General features: G+C 50.6%; 1 protein-coding gene across 7 annotated transcripts in view; it reads left to right on the top strand.

Moving 5' to 3' along the window:
- The first annotated feature begins 393 nt into the window (after positions 1-393).
- LOC114654534 (multiple PDZ domain protein) overlaps positions 394-25,144 on the top strand; it is a 61,283-nt gene continuing 36,532 nt past the window's right edge. For 3 of the 7 annotated variants that reach the window (XM_028805145.2, XM_028805142.2, XM_028805140.2), the window contains exons 1-19: positions 531-650; positions 3,529-3,591; positions 5,333-5,499; positions 5,770-5,976; positions 7,415-7,554; positions 9,330-9,543; positions 9,703-9,840; positions 10,271-10,459; positions 12,216-12,333; positions 15,305-15,393; positions 15,618-15,813; positions 17,255-17,332; positions 18,586-18,656; positions 20,747-20,893; positions 21,275-21,445; positions 21,681-21,869; positions 22,810-23,019; positions 23,927-24,043; positions 24,144-24,287. In XM_028805145.2, coding sequence (XP_028660978.2) covers positions 3,576-3,591; positions 5,333-5,499; positions 5,770-5,976; positions 7,415-7,554; positions 9,330-9,543; positions 9,703-9,840; positions 10,271-10,459; positions 12,216-12,333; positions 15,305-15,393; positions 15,618-15,813; positions 17,255-17,332; positions 18,586-18,656; positions 20,747-20,893; positions 21,275-21,445; positions 21,681-21,869; positions 22,810-23,019; positions 23,927-24,043; positions 24,144-24,287 — 2,601 coding nt within the window. In that variant the 5' untranslated portion in view covers positions 531-650; positions 3,529-3,575. Of the gene's footprint in view, positions 413-530; positions 651-3,528; positions 3,592-5,332; positions 5,500-5,769; positions 5,977-7,414; positions 7,555-9,329; positions 9,544-9,702; positions 9,841-10,270; positions 10,460-12,215; positions 12,334-15,304; positions 15,394-15,617; positions 15,814-17,254; positions 17,333-18,585; positions 18,657-20,746; positions 20,894-21,274; positions 21,446-21,680; positions 21,870-22,809; positions 23,020-23,926; positions 24,044-24,143; positions 24,288-25,144 lie in introns of those variants that run through there. The other 4 variants (XM_051929755.1, XM_051929756.1, XM_028805143.2 and 1 more) reach the window with 4 other exon arrangements.

The raw sequence follows: 25,144 nt of genomic DNA, 5'->3' as shown, positions 1-25,144 counted from the left end.
TTGTGGACCGGAGGCTCCTTGAGTTCCCAAAATGATGCCCCTCTAGCACGACGTGGATTTGAGCAGGTGACTCTTGAAATGGCAGATGTCAGTGTCTGTGTGCCCCTTAACATTCACAGACGGTGCCCTGTGTGGCTGCCAGTGTTGCCAAAAGGATATCCTGACTGTTCACCAGCACTGGTCTCCTGAAGGGCCTCGACGTCCTGACATAGAGTGGCGTCCTGGAGTGGCTTCTTTGCTGCAGTCCCGTTCTGAGGGGGTCTGGCTGAACCACGCACTGAACTGATGCTTCAGCGCCCCTGCGCGTCGACAGCGTGAATTGCTGGTCTCGGAAGGCCCGTCACGGCTTCAGCATGGACTCAGCCGTCCTACGCCGCGTTTCCAAACTGGGCTCCAACTGTCCAATGACGCAGTAAGCGGCCTCTCGGTTTCCATGGCGCCCAGCGGCCAGCGGCAGAGGCGGGACGGGGCGGGGCGGGGCGGGGCAGTCTCCGAGCGGCTCATTTAGTGGACATGCGCGCCTCGAGGGAGGAGACGGGACGCGGGAGAGCGAAGAGGGGGCGGGGCTTGGGCGCCTCATTATCGAGCCGCTTGCTGCGCCGTTAACTGCGCGAGAACAACGGAGAGAGCCGAGCTAGCCGCGAAGGACGGTAAGGGTCGTCGGGGGACCGCCGAGACCTGCCGGGAGCCTTTGGAGTCGGGCCGCCGCTATCGGTAGGCGCTCCGCCGCGGTCGAGCTGCCTGTTGATGGCGCGGCGAGTGGCCGCCAAGAAGGCGCATTCCAGCCGGTCGGCGCGGCGGCCCGCCCTCCCGCGATTGTACCGCGCAAGTTTGCTCCGTGGTCTCCGGAGGGGAAGAATTCACGGCAGTGTGCAGCCATCCCGGCCCCGCGGCTTGCGGGATTAGTGACGAGAGATAAGCAGATAAGGACGGGGGGATGGGTGAGGAGGAGTCCGGGACAACAAGCGGACCCCGCTGCTTTAGCGCCCGCCTTTCGTGTTCTTGACACCCCCTTGGGTCCGACTCTGGCGTGCACTGTGGCCAGCGTGCTGCTCTTGAGGTCCTATAGCGCCTCTCATGCCAGCCAGTCTCGTTTAATTCTCGCTAAGCATCCCCGAGAGGCGGTCAGAGCCGAGCCCGCGATGGCCTCAGTTTAAAAGGAGTGGGGGCAGAAGCGAATGGCCAGGGCGTCACCTGCCAACTCGTCACGGGGCTCGGAGGAGAGTCCGTCATGACCTTGGGCTCATCCTCCCACCCAGTTTACTCCCATCTTAATGAACAGGCTTAGGGAGGCAGACTTGTGTGAGCGGTGACTTCACGTGTGGCCTTTCCTCTTCTTCCCTGCCTTTCTTCTCCTGTTTCATCACACAGGACAGGCTTGCTGTCAGTTCAGGTGCCAGTCAGGCGCACACACACACCACTGAAAGGAGATTAAGGGCCGGAAAGAATGGAAGGCAGGAGGGGTATGTGGGCACCTCAGGGTCACAGGGTGAAATGCCATTAAGGACCGAGTGGGTGGAATCTTTATTATCAGCAAAGGCATTGGCATCGACTCAGAAGGAAAAGGAGTTTACATCTGAACTGAATGAAGGCTCGGCCCTCCGCACGAGTGCAGCTGGACACCTAAAGTGTCGCCAATGTGGCATTGTTAAGGAGGAGCTGCACCAAAGGGCCATTTGTTTGGCAGCAGGAGGAAAGGGCAGGCTGGGATAGCACTAGAAAAAGTGGCACAGTCCTTGAAAGGTCTGCATCTTGTGACTTGCTGGTTGACGTTAATGAAATATTTCAAAATCGCCAGTAACAACATACGTGTCATTCGTCAGAGATGGAGTCCTCAGTTGTGGTGCTGGTCCAGTTAGGATTTTCCCCGTTTCTGCATGGGTTAGGTAAGTTTTGTTTGTTCACCTGCTGATGCCCTGGCGCCTGTCTCTGGATTTTGGCAGCTTTCTGCCCGATGTTTGCTGGGTTTGGCTCCAGCTTCACTGCAGCCCTGCTTGGGATTAATGGGTTTGGTGGCATTGCTCTGTTCAAATACATTCACCCAACACACATGTGTACGTACATTCCGTGTGGTAAACATCCTAGAAACTAAAGTTGCCGTGAGTTCAGTTTCTGGTACGACTTGTGGTGACGGGTGAACTCCTGCTGTTACAACTTCAGGTTGGATCCCTAAGTTTTCATTATCAGATTGTCATTCATGACCTGGTCTTCTTGAGGCACCTCGTCATTATGTGGCAGGGCCATTAGTGTCACCTGACCAGCGGGTGCTTGGTCATGGGCACTGTCCTCCAGTGAATGGCTGCTGAAACTCTCGATGGCACTCAATCATCATGGAAGTCTGCAGCTAAAGAAATAAGAGGGAGCAGAAAAACTCAGCGTGAAGTCTGCCAGGCTGAGCCCCCATTTGGATCTGAGATTCCCACAAGCACATGACTTGAAGGACCACCCGAGCATGATGAGGGCCAGCAGTTGGATTGGAAAAACTGGACTGTCTGCTATAACCCAAATGGGCCTCGGCCATCTGAACGGGCAGACGTGTATTAGAATGGCATCAGAGCTCACCGGGCCGGCCCACCAAGTGCCAGGCTCTTCAGTTTTATAGGCCTGAATCCTTGTGAATGTCAGATGCTTGACACACATGCTGTGGCTCAGCTTGACCGCACATGATGGCTGTCGCTGCAGCCCCGTCATTTCTGCATTTGCTTTGGTGCCAAGGCCATGCCACTCTGTGCTGACCAGCTGGCCGTGGCATTGACGCTTTCATTTGGAGCCAGTGCCCCATGTTTCAAGGGCACCTCTGAAGTGAGCCATAGAGGCAGGCAGGTCGCTGCGCCACGCTTGCTGCTGACTAATTGCACGTTTGCAGTGGCAGCCAACCATTTTCTCTGCTGTGCTGCCCAAAGCACTCATTAAGTTTTAAAAGCTTAAATTAAAAAGCAAATGCGAGGAGAAAGAAGCAGGAGGCCAAGTGCTTGTAGCAGCTCAAAGGAGCTGAGATTATAAAGCGCCCATCCTGCTGACGGTACAGTGGCTTACTGCGGGAGATGGACGCGGGTCACTTGTGCCTTCTCGGTCAGTCCTCGGTCATTGTGCCTTTTGGGTGAGCGCCTGTCATTTATGCCTATAAAAGCTCTGTCACGCCTACCTGCTCCGTGAGGTGTACTGGAGCAGAGTTTGTGGGAGTATTCAGCGTGGTGACCATAGGCGGCCATCCCAGACTGCAGTCCCTACCCTCCTTGAGGACGATTTCGTAGATAAGGATCATTACAGCTCCCTCGTTCAGTGGGCTTGGGTAGGCAACAGCAGACAATGTGAAAACTGCCACAAGTTCACACCATCCACATGCCAGGCGGTGCCCCAGATGTCTACCCTGGCTAAGACAGGCTTAAGTGAACAACTTCTGGACGTTCTAGTCATGCACAGTGTCCTTAATGCTCCCATTTGGACAACCATTTGTGGGTCATTGGGGTCTGTGGCTTGGAGAGAAAGAGGCCATTCAGCCAGATTTTCTTCTTCTTTGCTCCCCAGAACTCTGACTTGGTGCTCTTTGGATTTGGAGGTCACAGACGTGGACTATGATCGAGACCATCGGTAAGTCCTGTGCGCCAATTCTGCTGCCTCCCTGCTGCCTGACCGCTGCTGCTCGCCTGTTTGTGGGGGTCCTTGGTGGTACTTGGGACTGTGTTGTGTCCTTTATCCCCTCTTTGGTTAGCCTTTACATTTACTGACAGTTTCTGTTCAACAGTCAGATCTTGCGGAGAGTCCTGCAGCCCCCTGTGACCCCCTCCACGGCTGACATTTGTTGTTAACTGAACTTGTTTAGAAGTTAAATTTGAAAGTTTTCCGACTCATATCATTGAACGAGGTGTGGAGTCCAGGCTGTGGTGTGTAGATGGCTCATACACAGGAAGCAGAGGGTGACGGTATGAGGACCTTATTAAACTTGGGTGATGTCAGTGCGGGGGCCGCTGCTATTTTTAATATCTATAAATGATTTAGATAGGAATATAAGGAACAAGCTGGTTAAGACTGCGGATGATACCAAGATAAGTGGATTGGCAGATAATTTGGAATCCATTATATCATCACAGAAGGACTTGGACAGCAGACAGGCTTGGGCAGATTTGTGGACGATGAAATTTAATGTCAGTAAATGTAAAGAATTACACATAGGAAGTAAAAATGTGAGGTCTGAATACACAATGGGGGTCTAGAAATCGAGAGTCCACCTTATGAGAAGATTTATAAGTCATAGTGGACTATAAGCTATCGACTTCCAGACATTGTTCAGAAGCCATTAAGGAGGCTAACAGAATGTCAGGTTATATAGCGCCTTGATGTGTGGAGTACAAGTCACAGGAGGGTCTGCTCAAGCTTTATAACACACTGGTGAGGCCTCCTCTGGAGTCCTGCGTGTGCAGTTTGGGTCTCCATAAAGACATAACAGCACTAGAGAAGGTCCAGAGAAGAGCGACGAGGCTGATTCAGGGCTACAGGAGTGAGTTATGAGAGAAGATTAAAAGAGCTGAGCCTTTAGAGAGATGAAGAGGAGACCTGACTGAAGTGTTAAAAATGATGAAGGGCATTAGTCCAGTGGATTGAGACTTTAAAATGAGTTCATCAAGAACACGGGAACACAGTTGGAAACTTGTTAAGGGGAAATGTCACACAAACATCAGGAAGTCTATCTTAACACAGAGAACCACAGACACTTGGAATAAGTGACCAGGTTGTGACCAAGTAGCATGGTAGCCAGTAGGGCTTTCAAAACTCAACTTGATGTTATGATGGAGGAGCTAAGAGGATAGATAGAGCTGGCGAGCTTTGTTGGGCTGAATGGCCAGTCCTCGTCTGGAATGTTCTAATGTTCTTATGGCCATTTGAGTAAAGTCCTTGGGTATGTTGTTATGGACAGACAGCAGCTGGCATGTCATCGGCTAACAAAGGTTTTTCGAGAGGAGCTAGTGGCCGTTTGGCCTCAAGTCTCAGATGCTCCGCTGTTGGCAGCACGTCTCGCTCAGACGGCTTCTTTCATAGGTTTTTGTGATGTGTGATGCTGTGCTGCTGGATGGTCCTGATGCTTTGGGGTCTTGATGGTCTTCTTCTGTCCTTGTGGTCCAGGGAATTTCCACCAGAAGGTGATGCTTTGTTTTTGTATTCCACTGGGCGCCCTTTCGAAGCAGGGTCTTCATTCTAAATGGTCAGATGCATTGTGTGTCCAGTGGTCAGTTCACATGCAGGACATCCTCAGCGAATCCACAAAGGAGAGTTTTGGTTTCGTTGGCTTTCATCTGCTGTGTCTGCCCGCTAACTGCATGTTGAATACTTGCAGATACCCAGCGTGCTTTGCAGGCTGTCGAAAGACTTCAGGCCAAACTAAAGGAGCGAGGGGACAGCTTCAACGAAGAGAAAATCGGCTTGCTGAAGAGCGTCCTGCAGAGCCCGCTGTTTCACCAGATCTTGTCTCTTCAGAGCTCAGCTCATCACCTCAAGGAGCAGGTAGGCAAGCATAACAGAGCTTTTCAATTTTTGTAAAGTCTTGTTATGTCCAGATGTTCGTGATGTTGGGCCTTCCTGATGTAAGTGTCTCACGATGTGTCCTCTCTTTGGAATGTGTGGACTGATGTGACATTTAGATCTTTCAACTGGGATGGGACTGTGGGGCTGTGCTTTTCCGTGCCCACTTCTAGTGTCCATGTTGGATCCCTCTTGTCATTTTGTCTGTTTTTTGGCATTTCCTTGTGTTTTGATATGTGCTCTCTATTGCAGACAAACCCACCATCGCAGTCTATAAGCAATGAGGGGTCCTCTGTTGTCAGCGCCAACTCTCCCTCAACCAGAATCCCTCCAAGTGACTCTTATGTGTTGGCACAGCAAAAGGGAAGTCCTGAATCCTCGACCTTCTCATTGTCCTCACAAATCAATGGAAAGCCATCTTTGGATGAGTTTGATGGCCTCATCAAGTCGATGGCACAGGTAGGCTGCCAGTCCACCCTCACACAGCCCTACAGGACACATCTGCCGAGCACAAATGTCCTTGTTTGTCACTCCGGTGCCGCGGCCTGTGAGCAGAACAACAAAGCAAACACTGAAGGGTTTAATTTGCATCGGCCATTGGTCACATCGGCCAGCGAGGCACTTGAGGGGCAGGCCTTTAGACCCATCTAGGAGGTCTGTGCCCAGTGTTTGCACGGGGGTCAGCATTCAGAATTGGCATTAAATTAATGTGAATGTGAAGATAATATGAGGGGGTCATGCCAGAAGAGAAATCGGACGTGTGTAAAGTCACAAGGAGTGGCCACTTCATTTAAGGTCACCCCTCGGGACATGTGGGCAGCCAGAACTGTTGTGATGTCCGCGTCTTGGGCAAAAAGCTGCCATCCTTTAATTATGAACTGAGGAGGCACACCTCACGCAAGCCTGGGCACATTGAGCATTTGAGTCATTTTGGTGGCTGTGTTGCTCAGATCCTCCACGTATTTGTTTTGAACATCTGAAGGGGTGGAAATATTAAAGGCCAGCCTGACATTCTTCTAGTTCTTTGTTACGCCGTCATGGCATGCATTCATTTGCCACAGGAAATCGAGTTCTTAAGTGAAGCAGTTTGTGTACATTTTAGGAGAACATCCTGTCAGCAGTATTAAATGGGGTCTACGGGGCAACAGTGCAAATGTGAAAAACAGCCTGTCCTTGAGCGTCTTCTCGAGGTAGCCCACGTAATGTGTATTGGATCCTTGTCATTTTTGGGGAAAAACCATAAAGATGACTTTTCAAGATAGCGCCATATTAAAACAATGTTGGGCTGCGCTCTTCACCTCGTTGTTTCTCTCCCTCCGTGGCTTCCTATTGCTTCAGGTGACTCGAGTGTTCGGGGTTTGGTTGTTCACAGGATTTAGAGGAATGAATTATCGTTTTATACCAACAAGACAACCGATTTTCAAGAAGTGGAACTGTAATGTGGCATTAAACTGCTTGCTTATTCACATGAAAACTCCGCTGTGAACAGACGAGAGAGACGTGTCCTCACCTCCGCGAAGATGTTGGCACTCACCGTTGATCAAATCTACGACTTCCAGCTTCTGTGATTGTTTTCTGAAGTCAAAACCTTTCCTACCTCAAAGGGGAGCTTTGTTCCTTGGATACAGAAGACCCCAATTGTGCGTTCACTCGGGTTACTCGATTTGTCCGAAGGGCTGAGGCCACTAATTGTGTACAATAAGCAAAACGGAGGATGTCAGGAAGGGGCAAACACTTTTTCACAGCCCTGTATGTTGGTGTAGAGAGACGTTAGAACTTGAACACCTGCTGTATTTGAGGGCCATGAGATACGGTGAAGTGCTGAGCCTCGTGGCTGTCCGCCGACTAACCAAAGTCAGTCTGGAGTTCTCATGTCGGACTTTTCTTCTTGTCACAGGGTCGCCATGTTGAGTTCATCGAGCTGGTCAAACCTTCCTCCGGAGGCCTTGGCTTCAGCGTGGTGGGCTTGAGGAGCGAGAACAGAGGCGAGCTGGGCATTTTTGTGCAGGAAATCCAGGAGGGCAGCGTGGCACACTGGTAAGAGAGTTTGGATGGCTTGTTCATTTTGGAATTGCTTTGGGTTTGTGTGCTCACATTGGGCTGGTGAGCAGGTGGGGACTGAATTCACTGCCATTCAAGTAAGAATATGGCTGTGAAACGGAGAGGAAAGAAACGCGGTGTTGATAAAATATCAGACCGAACCAGAGTGGTGGAGGAGAAGACACTGCCAAGTCAAAGGCACACCTTGCCATCCCACCAGGCACATAAACATTGGACTGATGTCACTGGAAGCAAGCTTCAGGGCCTCAGTGACCTCCTCAGTGATGTCCTCAGGGATCTCCTCAGGGACTTCTGGCTCGATCACCGCTACATAACTGAGCACATCTTCCTTTCATTGGCACCCCCAGTGGGTTTCTTTTCGTGTTCAGAAGAATTTTTCAACCCTTTATGTATTTTATGCTCATTATTGGATCATCTGTGCCATCTTACTGGTGCAGGTTTTGCTCTCGTTCCAGTGTGATGGTGGTGGTGCCAGTGAAACTGACAGAGCTGCTCGTCATAAGGCCACACTGTCTGTGATCGTGAGCTCTGGCTCCAGGAGCGTCACATCGACAGGTGCATCTGAGATTCACTTCAGATGTCACCGTTTAAAATCTTGTGACACAGAGAGTTCAAAGGGCCACACCTTTGCTGCCCGTGGGCTCCTTAAATGCAGGAGAGCTCTAAATATTTCCATCTGGCGAGACTTTTGCCATCTCTTCTGTGCCCTGATGAGTGACACTAATGGATAAATTGGAACAAATGAGAACAAAAATAACCTTCAGAATCTCAAAACAATTTCTAAAACTGTGCACACCTTTGATTTCTTCTGCAAGATGAACGCTTGGCATCAGTCCACCATAGTTGTCCTCTGCCATGGCTGGTGCCCTGCCCTCCCCAAGCACCATCTGCCCAGGCCCTGGTTGGGTTTTCTGGTTCTCTTTTTCCAATGCTGACCTTGACGTCTATTCTTTGGATTGCATTTCGCCAGCAGATCAGGAGGCTACCTGGGCCTGGTTACCTCCTCACGCACTGATTTGAGGAAGGGGTCTGTCCGGTGAATACTGAGACACTCCCCGGCCCTCAAGTGCATTCTGGGTTCTTCATCCAAGGCAACCTCTGCTCTGAGTTGGTGTCCTGCTTTCATTAAACGGACCGCTGTGTCTCCTGCTCTGTGTGCTGCCATCAGCCCTGAAATGATAAAAGTGCATCTTCTCCATTTTTATGGCGATGTAGCTGGTGTCTGTGGGGGTCACATGCAGCTCCTTTGGCGTCTTTTAGCTTTTTTTCATCCTTGTGCTCGTGTCCAGGTGTCCTGGTTGTGACCGTCCTAGTAGGACTGCAGCATTCGGTGTCCTTTGCCCCAATGTCTGTCCCATTTGCCGTTAGTTGTCTTTATTAAAAAGTGAATTATAAGATGAATGATGAAAAGAGTGAAGAACTTGAGAATATTTCTAAATCTCTAATGCATGTACACCTCAATTACTTCTGATCTTCACTAAATGTAGAATGGGATAAGTAAAAAAGACAAGCAGATTAGACGAGGACATCGGTGAGAGGTAACATGGCCGACTCTGGGCCATTGTTGTTTGGTTGCGTTTCTTTTATCGTTTCCGTAATATTCAGTTCTTGACAGCCACTGGTCGGAGGTGACTACGAGTGGACAGTGCCACCAGAGGCCTTCTTTAGATACCTGGACTCCAGTCCTCTGCAGTCAGCTGGTCATTGTGCTCGGGCCTAATCGCTCACAAACTTCTTTTTTTGTCCACCAGTGATGGGAAGTTGAAGGAAGCCGATCAGATCTTGGCCATCAATGGTCAAGCGCTTGACAAAAGTATCACTCACCAGCAAGCCATTAGCATCCTTCAGAAGGCCTCCGAGAAGGTGCGCTTGGTTGTGGCCAGGGGCTCCATTCCTAAGCTCGTCAGCCCAGTTGTGTCCCGAACACCATCGTCCGCAAGCACCGTGTCGGCCCACTCCAGCGCCGTAAGTGCATATTCTTCAAGTCATGATCTTTATACAGGAACAGCCGTGCAAAAGGACCTCGGAGTTCATCAGGGTGCATCTGGAGCACAAGCAGGTAGCAGAAGGAGGAGAAAGTCGGAGGCCTTTGCCTCAGGGGTTGATTTGTTCATTTTTATTTAGCTGCAGCACCTTCATTGGCAGCATGTGGAGACCATAGAGCTGGTCAACGATGGCACAGGTCTGGGATTCGGGATCGTCGGAGGGAAAACTACAGGAGTGATTGTGAAGACCATTCTACGTGGAGGGGTGGCCGATCAGGTAGGCGGACATGTCCTCGCTCCACAGCCCTTTGACCTCATATCTTCCACTGTTACTATCAAGGGTCCTAAAGGTTCATTTCTCCTTGTATTTCTTTCGTGGTTTCTTGTGCCGTGTTGCTCTTTCCTGTTCTTTGGGTGGTCCGGTTTAACTTGTTTCTCTCCTTTTGCTGTTTTTTCTCTCAGTATGTGTTCCACTCTTTGCTGGTTTGTTGACCTCCTGCCGTTTCATTCAAGACTGCATGTTCAGGTGGCCCTGCCTCCCTAGGCACGTGGAAGAGGCAGGGCACACATAGAAACTAATAATGCAAAATTAAAAAAATGCATTCATTAACCATACCATAATAGGCACATACAATGCTTCTGGATCAAAACCCCAAAATAAAATCATATTTTAAACAAAACAACAACAACATTTTTCTCCCCAATAGGATGGACGACTTCTCAGTGGCGATCACATACTCCGGATTGGCGACACGGACCTGCAGGGAATGGGCAGTGAGCAGGTGGCACAGGTCCTGAGGCAGTGTGGCAATCGCGTGAAGCTGGTCATTGCCAGAGGAGCCTTGGAAGATTCTTCTCCTCCGCCGCCTGCCCTTCCACCAGTAGCAGAGCAGCAGGTGAGCTTCACACAAGTTGAGTTCAAATCGCACAGCCAAGCAGGCCCATAAGACAACAGTGGGAGTCAGTGCAGTGCCAGTCATGACGGTGCCCGATTGTCCTAATGCTGATGTTCAAGTTCAGATTTCTTGCTGATCACAAAGAATGTGTGCTTGGTCCGTTTATGTCCTGCCACGTATCTTTAAGTGAAGGCAGATGGCAAAGAAACGGCAGGATACTTGAAATGACCATTCAGATACGCCGTCTGGACCTTCATTTTCTTCACATTCACAGTAGCACAGCGATGAGGAGCTTTGTGACGCCGGGTTTGTTTAGTCTGCCTAACTCAGTTTGCTTGTATGTTCATCTCGGAGCTTTTATCTGGCTAATTTATTCCTACTGTGTTTGCTGACTGCTGCCCGGTGTTATCAGCAAGACCTTCAGGGCCCCAGCCGACTGATAGGAGGACAGCAACAAGGAGACAAAGGAAGCAGGTGGTCCTTAAATGACTTGATTGCCCAGCCCGGCCACTGGGAGGTAAAAACAGCGCCAATAATGAAGGCCCCATGTCCCGCTTGTGCAGTCCATGAGAGTGCCTGCCTACTTTAATTAGCCTCAGTGGGTACAAAACAACACATGGAGTAACGTGCACAATAAAAGTGCCCAAAACGGCAGTCCTGCTTTTATAGAGGGGATGAATGAATTGTGGGCAGCACGGTGGCACAGTGGGTAGCGCTGCTGCCTCGCAGTTAGGAGACCCGGGTTCATGTCCTGGGTCCTCCCTGCATGGAGTTTGCATGTTCTCCCCATGTCTGCGTGGGTTTCCTCCCACAGTCCAAAGACATGCAGGTTAGGTGGATTGGCGATTCTAAATTGTCCCTAGCATGTGCTTGGTGTGTGTGTGTGTGTGTGTGTGTGTGTGCGTGTGCACGCCCTGCGGTGGGCTGGCGCCCTGCCCAGGGTTTGTTTCCTGCCTTGCTCCCTGTGTTGGCTGGGATTGGCTCCAGCAGATACGCCATGACCCTGTAGTTAGGATATAGCGGGTTGGATAATGGATGTCTGAATGAATTGGTCACACTTACTGTATGTGTCATCACATGCCAGCCAGGTGACCACAAAATGCCTGACTTTGCGGGCAGTCAATGCAGGATGAAAACTAAATGATAAAAATCCCAAAATGCATCATTCAGGTGTGATGCTGCACATGGCTGGCCAGCCTTCATGTGTCACACGTTCACATCTGCGCCCCGACGCAGTCGGTAGTCCTGATTTTGAGGGGAGTTTATGGCACAGGGGCACCGAGGACTGGTGTGGCAGCAGTTGAAGACAGGTGATTGGCTACTGCTGCCTGACATTGCCACACACTGGGGTGAGTCTCGGAAGCCATTGGGCCTCTCTGTGTGTTACGCTGGTCCTGCTCACCTCTTGCTTGTCGCTCTTCACTTGCTCTGCTGCCCTCTGTAATGTTAGTCGTTGCTGAACATTTTGTGAAAGGTGCTGCCCTGGTAATGCCACTCTACTCTCTGTGAGTGCTTTCATTTTAGACGTTTCCAGAAGTGTCTCTGCTGCCCAGACGTGCCTGTAGAGAAAGCCGGGCAGATTAATTCTTCCTCCCGTCTTGCATCAGAGAGGAGGCCTGCAGTCGACGTGAAGCCAAGAGGTTGTGTGCTATAAATAGCGCATCTTGTGCCAAGCGCATGAGCTCACGGTGGCACATGGGTGTGGAATTCACCTCGCCTGTGTCCATTCGACTGACCCTCTCTTGTATTTTGCTAGGTGGAGGCACTGGCTTCAGAAGAGGACGAGGACAGTGATGCGTTTGATGTGCATTTGACCAAAAACGCCCAGGGACTCGGTATAACCATTGCTGGTTATGTGGGAGACAGAAGCTCTGGTAGGTGCCTTATGGCGGCTGTGACGGTGACGTCTTGGTCCTGTACCCGCGGGCCTTTGGGAAATTTAGAACTGTCTTATGGGACCGGGTGGGTTCAAAACGTTAATCTTAGTTTCTTTTTGTGAAGTGTTGCCTCAGTGCTGAACATCTTTTCACGGGGCCTGTGGGCAGGAGTGGGAGAGGTACAGGAACAAAGAGAGACCCTGGATGGTTTGAACCCTTCATATCCACTAGGGCCTTGCCTTGGCATCGTGAATGATCAAGAAAGTTAGGGGAGAAGAGAAAGCAACTGAAGTCGGGTGACATTATGGCTGGAGGGCGTGTGTGTGCGCAGGGACAATGACCGAGAAGAGCAGGAAGTGGGGGCGAGAAGAGCTGAGGACCCTGGAGCAGCTGGCGTACCTAAGCCGAGACTTAGAAAGATTAGAAAACGTCAGCGGGCACACAAAACCTCAAAGCAGTGCGCCGCCATGTGTGTGTCATGGCAGTCGGGCACAGTTAAAGTGGAAGGCCCTCGTTGATTTACTCATTGACTGCTATGATGAGGACTATTTAACTAACACTTTAAAGTTTAAGTAGTATGGAGAACCCAAAATTAATGGAGCATTACGGTGTAAAGTTCAAAATGGCTGTTCATGACGCAGGGACGAGTCGCAGGCTCCCATTGCACAGACTGAGGGGCTCATCCTTCAGCCGAATTACTGAGCGCCGCTCCTGGTCGTTTGAACAGCATGTTCGCCGTGCTTAGGTGCTCCGCAGCGGCTCTTCATAGCCGACCTGCCATTGTGGTTTCTTGCTTCGACACCACATGATGTGATGAGCGCGAGTGCTGAGAAGGTGATGAGGATGTAGACACCGGTAGACCACCCTCCATGGTGTCCACACCAATACCATTATTTGTGCATCTGTTACTCTCTCGGCTTTGCTTGTAGTGAATTTTTATTCTCCTGTTTATTTGTAAAAGTGAGATCACAAAACTGCTGTTACCGTCACGCCCCGACCCCCTGCCCCCCTATGCTACCATGGCGTCATCCCCCCAGCTCTTTGGAGGCCTTGGCTCCTTACCAGGGAGTTGATTGTTCCTTAAACAGTGGAGTGCGCTGACACCCCATAGTTTAGTCAGTCAGTCAATCAGTCAGTCAATCAGTCAGTCATTATCCAACCCGCTATATCCTAACTACAGGGTCACGGGGGTCTGCTGGAGCCAATCACAGCCAGCACAGGGTACAAGGCAGGAACAAACCCCGGGCAGGGCGCCAGCCCACCGCAGGGTGTGCACACACACACGCACGCTAGGGACAATTTAGGATCGCCAATGCACCTGCATGTCTTTGGACTGTGGGAGGAAACCCACGCAGACACGGAGAGAACAAGCAAACGCCACGCAGGGAGGACCCGGGAAGCGAACCCAGACGGGTCTCCTTACTGTGAGGCAGCAGCGCTACCCACTGCGCCACCGTGCCACCCTAGTTTAGTCCTTTTCTGTTTTATTTCCCACTCTTGTGCTTGGGGTGCAGATGGCAGAGGCTAACGTCTCATTGTGCCTTTTGGAGGTGCGCTGGGGCGGTGTGCATCTAGAATGCCCTGATGGTAGATCTGCTCTTGGCGGGTACAGCGGGTTTGAATGGGGAGCAGCACAGAACAAAATCAAACAACATGGGAAGGTCCCTCATGGCCCATAAACCACATACAGAGTGAGGTGTGTCTCTGTGTCTCTATCTCTCTGTATATAAAACCCAATGCCTGTCTGTCTGTCCGTCCGCTTTTCACAAGAGAACTCAATGGATTTAAATCGGGTTATTTTCTAGAATTTGCTTGAACATTCCGGTTGATTTTGTGACTTCTCCCATCGCACTGAGAATCGCAGGAGTGATATATTCACGCTAATCCGAGAGACAGAGGCTGCGGGCCGAGGGGAGGGGGAAACGGGACGTCAGGAGTGGGCAGCTGGGTGGGCAGGACCCTCCTCGCTGTCCTGTTGGGCAGAGCCACGGGGGGACGGCTATTTGTTAAATAAGAGAATGAGCTCTTGAACTGAAGACCTCCCCCTCCTCCTCCTCTTCCTCCCCTTTTTCATTGGCCACCGGGGCTCTTCAGGTCATATCAGCATTGCAGAGCTGCTGGAGAGCTAGTGGGCAGTCAGCTCCTGATTTGTGCTCATCAGATGCTTCAACAAGGAGAAGGACGAATCACGAAGTGGCGCTTGATGGCAGTGCTTGTGGCTTGAGGGGTAGGTGTGTCTCGAGTCCAACGCTCGGCTGCTTGTGCACGAGAGTGTTTGCTGACCGTGTTTTATGTAACAGTTTTAGCCAAAAGGCACATGTTTGGGATGTCGTTTTGTTTTTTTGCTGTTTTTAACGTCGGCCCTTAATATTTATGTCTCTTGTAAGTTTAATGTTGTGCTCTCTGCCCTCCTTGAAAATGCGAGATTGTCCTCGGTCATCACTACAAACAGTGGATCAATAACAGCTTTGAGTGGCTGTCCTTTAAGGACAGCGTCGACTGCTTCATCTTGCACCTTCACGTCTGCTGTGAACGTCTGTGCCCCCGCCGTCGGGTGTTTTGATGTTGCCCACACCCTGTGACTTGTTGAGGTGAAGTTTGAATCCCCCATGTAAATGCATGCCGAGATTTTTTCAGGCAAGGTAAGCTGAAGTCTCGATGTGAGGTAGTTGTGCCCGCTAGTCATGGTGCCAAAGAGTGTCACATGTGGGTTAGCTAAGGCCATGAAGAATTTAACTGGACTGTGTGAGCCATCAGAGTACTGAGCCCACACATTCTCGGTGGCTGTCGTGATGCTTGGCCACTTGAGGTCATCCTTCATAATTAACGTGTGAGGGTTTGGGCCAGGTGGGTCAGTTTGGTGTTGCAGGTGCGGGTGGGCTGCGGTCCTTTAAAACGAGGCCCGGGCAGGACTTTTTAAGTTGTGCCATTGTTACGGTCACAAATGGGTTTGTTCTTCTCTTTCCAGAGCCTTCAGGTATCTTTGTGAAGAGCATCACAGAAGGTAGCACTGTTGAACAAGATGGCCGAATCCACGTTGGTGACCAGATTATAGCAGTGAGTAATGGACCATAGCCTATGCTCCTCTCTAGTTTCAAAGCCTGCTCACCTTATTCTTCCTTCTCCTGAATATTTCATAAGCGGTGTGCTTTGAAATTGACCTGGACCCGTGCCATCATTTAGAAGGTCCCGGTGTTTGTCATCAGTGAGACCAGCAGACCGCATTCATGTGGCGCCTGCAATAAAGAGGCCACATCACCTTCTGCGCTTCTTACCCGCAGGTGGATGGAACCAACATCCAGGGGTTCACCAACCAACAGGCCGTGGAGGTCCTGAGGCGTACAGGGCAGACTGTGCACCTCAGGCTGAAACGGAGGGGCTTCGGAGGTGAGCTGCAGGCACCAGCTGAACACGCGATAGACAGACTGCTTGAGAAGGACTCGGCGGTGGAAACGGCCAGCAGCCCGGCTGCCAGAGGTAGACCGTTTTGTGAGGATTGTGTTATCGTGCTCTTGGCCGCCATGCTTAATTAATAGTTAAAGAAGTGAAATGGCGTTCTCTGCATTTTTCTCTTGAAGGGCGTCTGTGGCCGACTTGGTCGTCGCTCAGGTCTGACTAATGTCCTCGGTGGCAGCTGTTCTGTCCTAACAGACATGTTGGCCACATGTGTGCCCAGTGTGCATTAGCAGGGTCAGGCGGGTTGTTACACACAGAATTCTATTGGGATGCCACGTGTCTGAGGATCTGAGGGCAGTGGCACAGCAGAGCCCCGATGGGGCACACGCTCCTAACACAGGCCTCGTATAAAATATGTATAATAGTACCCTGGATGTGGCTTGGTCTGAGCTCCCCTAAGTTACACTCCAGAGGTCAGGCTGCTACATTATGTGGTGGTCAGTGACTGGGACCCCTCTTCTTCTTGCTCCTCTGGGATAGGCTTTTTGAAGATGCCAAACTCTATCTAAATCCCTGCATGAAGTGAGGAATAGCAAATATGGCTGACTCCTGCCTTGAAGACCACCTTCTCAAGGGCAGTGTTCAGCGTTGTCTAGCATTGCCAAGGAGTGGGCCACTGTGACTGTTTGTCACTCGGCTGCTGAAGAGCAGCCCCAAGCAGAATGGCCGCCTGGGAAGGCCTTGTTCCTGGACGCCAGTCCAACCCAGAGAAGGCACTTTGGGCAAAGCCCAATTAATGGAATGAACCGTTAAAGAAGTTAGCCGCCTGTGGCAGAGCAGGCCTTTCAGTCCCCTGGCCCAGGGTTTAGAATAAGGTCACCGGGCATCTTTTATGTAGTAGTGAACGACTGAGGAGGTTGGTATTGGAAAAGGCGTCCAGTCATGGGAGCTTCTGCTCCAGTGCCCCAAACATTTGTGGAGGCAACCGGCCAACCAGGGTGAACTCAAAAAAATGGCTGTGAAACTGGCGGAGAGCGCATAAGAGGGCACACATTTTGTCTGACTTTGGATTTGTTGACAGAAAACACAGAGGAGCTGAGAGGTCGGTGCACGAGTAGGGCAGAAGAAACTCTGTTAGCTCGTTGCCTGTTCATTTTCTGTCAAGATTTGCTGCTTGAATGAACAGAAGTCAAGCGGCCATTTTTGTTAACAAATATCAAGAGCCTAAAGTTACGCTCAGAAGTCGAAAAGTAAGGTGAGGCAGAGCCGTCAAAAGGACAAGGAATCAAACCACAGAGCGGGGTGACATACGAGGACAGCGGGGGTCCGTACAGAAGGTGACAGGCTGCACTGCAACATTCGTAAAAGTGCGGCTGGTCACCTGGGATTGATATTAATATTGGCATAACGTGGGCACCCAGCCCATGAACGCGTGGTGGGCATGGTGCCGTGTCTCCTGTGCGGCTGTTGCTGATGTTCATCTGCTTTTCATTTTAATGTTTTGATCATTTTGATGTTTCAGAGCCGTCCCAGCAGTCTGCGCCGTCTTGTTTGGCAACTTGTGCTTCACCTACAGATGAAGGAGGCGAGGAAGAAGCAGGTTAGAAATACCACAGCAGCTTTCAGAGCTCACACTCAGTTGTTTATTACTCAAATGTAATGAAAATATTTGTTTTTTGAAGTATTTGCTTCCCATTCCAGGCAAGCGCGTTGAACCCCACCTTGATTACACCTGAGCAGAGTGTGGACGCTTGTGTGCATCTCCTGTGTTTGTACGGCTGGATGACTGGAAAGCCTTTAAAATGGCTTTAGAGATATCCCGGCTATTAATGTCACCGTTGATGCTAGGAAGGAGATGAACGTGCTGGGCGGTCGTGACATCACGTGATGGCACTTCTGGGTTATGCCTTCCATCTGTTAGAGCAGTGTGGGTGACGTGGGGGTGCCAGTCTCTCTTTGGCATTAACCTTCAGAAGACCTGCACCACGGCTGAGGCCAAGTGGACGTGTCTGCCTTTGCCTACTGGGAGCTGGCAGCTGCCCATTCCAACACTTAGAGCTTTGGAGAGACCGTGGGGTCACCGCTCAGAGCAAGTCCTCCTGCTGGCACTTCCTGCGTTAGTGACGCTCATGGAGCTGTTTGTGAAACTCTGTGCTTAAGAAACATTTTTTCTGAAGTGAAATTCTTCAGTTTTGCTGCAGATTCGGTTTCACACAAAGCATCGGCTTGTCGTTAAAAACCTGCAGGCATGAGGGTCCCCAGGACTGAACTTGACAGCCACTGCCAGGCACAAACGATGAAAAGTCAGTCAAGTCAAGTAAATCACAAATGGAATGAGTGGAGGAGTTCAGGCCTCTTGCCAAAATTTGAAATGTCCTACCCCACGTAGTATTGGTTCTTGGTTTTGGATTTGGGCACAGGTGGCCATGGAGGATGTCCTGGTGGGCGACGTCATCTAAAAAGAGGTGTTGGGATCGCCGAATCGAGGCGTTGCGATTTCAGCTGCGTCTAGTTTAAGGAGAGCCAGGCGGTATATTGTAGAGCTGCAAAGCCTCATATTTTAAACCCTAAAGAAGTGGTGCCCTCTGTTAAAAGCAAAAAGGGCAAATCCAATGGGGTGGCAAAGCTCAGCTGTGCTGGACAGGCATCAAGTTGGCTGTCTCTCACTCATCCGTGTTACTGATTCTCTTTTTTTATTTATAAAGGTCGAAGGGCAGCCTTTTATCTTCTTTTTCTACTTTCTATGGAAAGTGACAAGGAAGGTCCTGGTTGGGTGGTCTGTGCATTTGTGGAGAATGACCGGTGAGCACCTTCATCGGCGGACATCTTAGTGCTTCTCTTATCTCCCTGCAGGATATGCCGCCAGTGAAGAAGATCTGAAGAAGAAGTGGCAGGCCATCCTTGGCCCGGGCTCCGAAGTGGTGGTACGTCTCTGCTTTAACAGCCGAATACGGATGTGAAATGTCGGTCTGTGGCACTGCTGGTGAAGTGTGGGTGTAGTCGAGTGTGCAGTGGCGGTTGCTTTACTCGCGCTTCTCCCAATCACGTGTCCACTGTGGATGGGCTCTGCGTGTGTCATAGGAGTCGTAGTAACGGAACAGGCCAACGAGGTCCTTCAGCGTAGCAGTCGGGGAACCTCATTGAGTGCCGTTGGGGTTGGAGGAGCAGTCTGAGTGGGTGTAGCTTACCGTGGCGTGACAGCACAGTGGCAGGCACTGGAACCCCTCTGATCCACCGTCCCGAGTTCAAATCTGCCATTGGCCATGTGAAAAGTCTGGACGTTCTTGCTGTTTATGTGTTGTTTTCTCTGCCACATCCACTGAGATGCTTTTGTTGGGGTAAGTGTTTGACTTCAAGCTGGCCATGCGTGGGTGTGTGCCTGGGCATGTGCTCTGATGCACTGGCTCCGTGGCAGGGATTGTTCTGCTGACATACAGTAGGCTCCGGCCTCCATGACCACAAACCTGATTGACTGGGTGGGAGGCACAAATTAGCCGCTCCATTATTGTTGTGATCCCGCTTAGCTCACTCGACTCTAAAACTCCAAAACGAGGTAAGGGTTGGGTAAAAATGTGTATAATGCACATTATATTCGAAAAGGTTATTATTAACAAGAATCTGCAAGAAGCATTGGGTACAAGACAGTCTTCACACAGACAAATGGCAATCATTCAGTATAACTTGAAAGTAAACCGATCGGAATTTGTGATCCAAGAAATCGTCAGAAAATCAAAAAAAAAAAAGATGTCTACAACCAAAAGCCAGAAGTAAATCCTATTGCCAACGCGAGGGTCCGAAACGAGTCCTCTCAGCCACATTACACAACAGCGCGAGAACAATGAGAGGAACAAGAAACAAAAGACGCAATAAAAGAAGCGAAAAGAAAAAAATGAAAACAAAAAGTAACAACAAAATGTGGAAAAAAAAACAAAAAACCTTTAAAGGGCAAGAGACAGGAAACCCATCTGAGGCTGGCATGGAGCCGTCTGTCCGTGGCACCTGGAAGTGTGTTAACTAACACAGCTGGCCTGTCCAGGTAGTTGTACTTGTTTGTGCATTTAGCACCCTGGGTGTCTGTTTTTATTTTTTATTTTAATGAACGAATTAATTTATTTATTTATTTACTTATTTATTTCACCTTTTTTTTTTTTTTTTTTTGGTTAAATAAAGTTTTCAAGTGAGGGAGGAAAATAGAACACCAAAATTGTGCCCCGTCACCTGCAGACACCTCCTTGGCCTGTCTGCTGTGTTTTTGGGGTCCTTTTAGTCTGAGGCCAGCCATGGCACTTTGGGGACAGTGACCATACAGGGACAGCACTGTCACCAGCGCATGTGCTCCCCCTCGTCTGCAGAAAAGGAGCTCCTGGAAAGAGTGGTTGGCAGGTAACGGCAATGGCCGGGGCTTCCTGTTATTCTTGCGGAGAGTGCGCAGATGTGCACGATGGTGCATTTATATGTAACAGTACGTACAGGTTGAGCCCCCCGTCCCTGACTTTTAATTCCCTTGTGGGGTCCACAGTGCAGAACTGATCTGAGCGATGTACCACGCCTGCAGGAGAGACTCACTGGTGTGAAGAGTCGCCTGTTGACCTGTCGCTGGGGCTTTGCAGTGTAGGCCGAGACTGATGTGAAGGTGGCGGGAGGGCAGAGCAGGAGCAGAATCTGGGCAGACAGACAGCACAAACAAGATGAGGAGAGAAAACCGGGCAGCCTGCAGAGTGGCACGGATGTGGCTGGATTTCCTCGCCCAGTCTTGTCCTTTATTTATCTGTCACTTGAGTTGATGTGATGCACTTCACTTGCTGCTGCTCTCTCCGCCATTAAAAACACACAACCTTCATACTCTGACCTAAAAGCTTCTTTTTGTGCCAACCAGTTGGGCTTTTGTAGCTCATCAGACGTGCCATCCTCTAATATGGTCTGAGTGCAGCTTTCATTTTCTACCCGCTGACCCCCATTTTGATCCATTTAGTGGTATCATTTGTGTTTTTGCCTTTTCACATTTTTTTGACAGGTGGCACAAGTTGTAAAGTTCAGTGAAAGCAGCGGCCTGGGAATCAGCCTGGAGGCTTCGTCCGGCCATCATTACATCCGATCCATCCTTCCCGAAGGGCCTGTGGGGCGCAATGGCAAGCTATTTAGTGGCGACGAGCTTCTCGAGGTAAGGACACGACACGGCACTGCCCGTGTCCCTAACACTGTGTTACTGTGCTTCCAGCCAGCCGAATGTGCCACCTTCTTTAATAAAGACGTGGCAACAGCAGCCCCTCAATCCAGCCTGTCTAGTCTGCTGAACTGGGTGGTGAGATGGTGCCAGTTGTGTGGGTAAACACACCTGGCTGATTTCTGTGGGTACCAGTACCTGTTGGGCACATACAGCAGAGAGCTAGTTCTGCATCAAGTCATGACAGCAGTGTGGGCAATGAAGGGTGAACAAAAGCACAGGAGAAGCAGTCCGATGATTTGACTGTTGTCACAAGTGCTGTAGAGATGTGGAAAGACATGAGCGCCCACTACAGCACAACTGTCTGTCCTCCTTTAGGTTAACGGCATTTCCCTCGTTGGGGAGAACCACAAGGATGTGGTGAAGATCCTGAAGGAGCTCCCAATCCACGTCTCCCTGGTCTGCGGCCGCCCTAGTCAGCACATGGAGAGCGACAGCAGTGCCAGTGACCTCCACTTTCCAGAAGAGCCCTTGTACCTGCCCGAAAAGGTAGGCATGTCGGCGAGCTCGTCTTCTTGGTCACTACGCAGCCGGAAGGTGGCGAGGAGCCCAGGGTGCCTCATCTGTGGCTCGGAGGAGGACAGCAATACAGTTTCCCCTTGAGTAGCCACCGTCTCCTTCATGTTGCGTGTCTGCTGTGGACAGAATGGTGGTCTTGCTGTTCTCTTTTTAGGCTGGTGCCAAGTGCAGTAGTCTTGGTCCGTTAATCCAGTTGATCTTTTAGGCACAAATCCATCTAAGTGGACTCAGCGGCTTCACTGATACAGATGATCTGAAGATAGAGGACATCGTCATGGAGGGCCTCGCAGAAGACACCTTGGCCTCCTCTTTGGCAATGTGGGAGAAGGAAGTCCAACATATCGAACTCGTGAAGGGCGACTCTGGGCTGGGGTTCAGCATCTTGGATTATCAGGTACGGCCGTTTCACGCAGCACTGATGTGACACAGGTATCTTAGTGTGAAGTGTTTCAAAAATGATGACAGGTACAACTGTGCACTCCGTCCCGGAAGCCACCCACATGGAGCTGAGCTGAAGCGTGCCATTCAGGATCACGGGGTCACCTTTAACAAAAGGTGCCAGGGTTGGAGAAGCCTGCTTTCTGCCATGACGGGCTTTGCGTTCCAATGTGAGTATAAGAAGATAAAAGACTGGACATGTGTCTGTAGAGCACTTTGGGCCCAGAGGTTGGCATTCTGTGGCCGGGCCTGGCACTTCTTGTCTGAGTGATGGCAGGCGTCTTGAGGAGGAGCAAGAGTGCAAGTTTGCAGTAGAACAACAATGAGACATAAGCCCCTGACATTGGCTAGCTGTCACACAAGGACGTCTTCACTTGATTTTCAAATAGTGCGCCCAACTCCAATATCACATCAAGTGCCATGGTAGCCAATGAATTAGCTCTGGCTGGATTTGATCTCATTGTAGTGCACGCCACTGTTGTGCGGAAGTGGGTTTGATAAAAATGGTTCACTCGTCAATTCAACATACAAAGTCAACCTGAATTGGCGCGGCTGCAAGCTTTTGAGGTGCAGGACGAGTTTCTGAATCCGTTCCTAGGTGTAATGGTGAGGGGCAGTGCCGGGTGGAGGTCGAGAGGGGAACTGGGGTACCCGCAGTGCCTGCCAGTCACTGGAGCCCCAGCTGCAATTCTCCAGTGATTTCTCAAAGTTGTTGGGCCCTAACTGCCCACTTGACAAAGATGAAGGAAGCCACAGCACACTGGGCACCTTCTGCCCTTAGAGTGCCCGTGATCATTGAAAGATTGTGGTGGTGACCCTTGCTAACCCTAACCCTGTAATGATGGGACGTATTTTGCGAGGAAGGTCTGACCCTAAAATTGTGTTTGATCAAACAGGACCCTGTGGATCCGGTGAAGACCGTGATTGTCATTCGCTCTTTGGTTCCTGACGGTGTGGCAGAACGTGACGGACGACTTTTGCCAGGGGACAGGCTCATGTTTGTCAACGACACCAACCTGGAAAATGCCAGCCTAGAGGATGCTGTGCAGGCCCTGAAAGGCGTGCCCGTGGGCACAGTGAGGATCGGAGTGGCCAAACCATTACCAGTAAGGAGTCTCGCATCCTGCGGGGTCGTGTGTGTGTGAAATACGTCGAGCGGTAGCCGTCCATAGCTTGTAGCTGCTCTCGTCTGCTCCTCTGATGATCACACAGAAGTTTTAGTGCCGGAGTTGTAGGAGAAATTGAACAGAGTTGGGCTTCCTGGCGTGATGCCTCCTGTGTAGGCCTCCTGCGCCACCTACAAGACAGACGTAGTGTATGAGGATGAGGATGGACTTCTGACGTTGGCTTGTCTGTGTGTAATGGCACTATACACGGTGAGGATGCACCGGCTGGCTCCCAGCTCTTTGGCACTTCCTATGCTGTCCATTTTCTTGGCTTCTCGTCCTCTGCCAGCACCCACAGCTTTTCTGGACGCCCTGCTGTCTCTTTTCCTGTACATTTCTGTTCTGCTTTCCTCCAATCCTCTTAATGTCCTTGTCTTTCCTCTCTGCGCTCCTCTAATCACGTATTCCACTGGTTTCGAGGAATGTTAGAGCAATGTGCTCCTCGTTTACTTTCTGACCTGGCGGCCTTTTACAGATGCTGTCGCGGCTCGGCTACACAAAGACGGCATTCAGCAGATGCCAGGGCTAAATGAGCCATCGGTTTGTGTGAAAGCTGCTTGACTGGGCACTTCAAAGATGGCCTAATGGCTGGGGCAGTGCCACGCGCCCTCTTCTCGGTTGTTGAGTGTCCTTCCACGCAGATCAGACTGCTTAGAATCCATAGACTGTGGTAGCTTCAGGCCCCCCAGTGTGTCCCCAGGCGACCACATGACCTTCCTGCTACACACCAGGAGTAAGACGGGGTCGTGCATTGTGAAGGTCAAGGACATTTAGGAGTGGACTCACGTGTGACGACTGTCCCCATTTGTCACCCGTCGGTTATGCCTTCACTTCGCTGTCTGTTCAGCTTTTGCCAGAGGAGAGCTGCGCCTTGGAGAAGGACGACTCGATGTTCTACACAGCCCAGCAGTTTGAAGAGGAGGAGCCGGCCGAAGCCGCCGTTTTCCATGCCGAACTCGCCCTGGTCAGTCAGTCATGCGGTCTCGCCACTCTCTGCCAGTCATATGTCAGCCGTGCCAAGACCCCCCTGCACGCTCTTTGATGCTCCTGTTTGTTGTCTTCAGGTGGACAACAGTGACCCGGACGTGCCACATGATCAGTCGTGTGACTCACCATACGGCGCAGATGTGTCCATGTTGGCTCTTCATGGCAGCACGTGCAGCGTGGATCTCGACTACAGGTTGACTCTTCAGTCTTCTACTCCAAAGGTCAGTGTCTGCGTTGAAAATGTCAAAGTGAGCGTGACGTGAAGAGCTATGGCACCTCAGATTGTAAAATATCCCCCTAGAAATATGAACTTCAGAAAATCATAAAATACAAACAGCAGAAACAAGTCCAAAAATATAAAAGTCACAAAAGAAACTAAAGCAGGCGCATAGCAGCACCTTCCACTATGACCAGAAGGACCAAGGGGATGGTGGCAGTTGGTCATTTCTCTAGAGGGGTGGGTGGTGCTCATCTCCTTGGGTGATGGCAAAGCATTCTGAAGAAAGAGCTGCAGTGTCCTGCATCGGATGAGGGTCTGCAGCCCAAGACAGACCTTCATCATGGCACACCGCCCTGAGAGGACCTGGGCATGCTGGGCTGATCACGGCATCGCCAAGAGACATGAGCTTGACCTCCACACTGGGATGTCTGCTTTGTGATTGGCCACCTCGAGTCACATGCCGCTCCAGTGCTACCACCACGTAACCTTCAGGATCAAACTGACATCATGTGATGTGGCCACATATGGGGGGGGGGGGGGGGTCTTGGCACCACACAGCTGTGTCACGGTCACAGTTGTCTAGTTATGGTGGCCGTGTGAGTGCAGTGGAGGCTCCAGCGCCCTGGGCCCCTTCAGCCCTCCCTTCGAAAATAAAATCAATCAAACATTTTGAATTAACTGTAATTTATTATTAATATTTGGAACAACACAAATAAATGATGACGATATTTAAAACATTGAATTGATGTAAACATATACAAAGAAAACCAAAGTTAGACACAAATAGATTGTTAACGCGCCTATAAAGAAGAGAGCCAGCCTGGTGTTGCACAAACACTAAAGTGCACACCTGCCATG

Source organism: Erpetoichthys calabaricus, chromosome 7, assembly GCF_900747795.2.
Source record: "Erpetoichthys calabaricus chromosome 7, fErpCal1.3, whole genome shotgun sequence".
Lineage (NCBI taxonomy): Eukaryota > Metazoa > Chordata > Cladistia > Polypteriformes > Polypteridae > Erpetoichthys > Erpetoichthys calabaricus.
The sequence above is the reverse complement of the archived record's forward strand: the minus strand, read 5'-3'. Positions and strand labels throughout refer to the sequence as shown.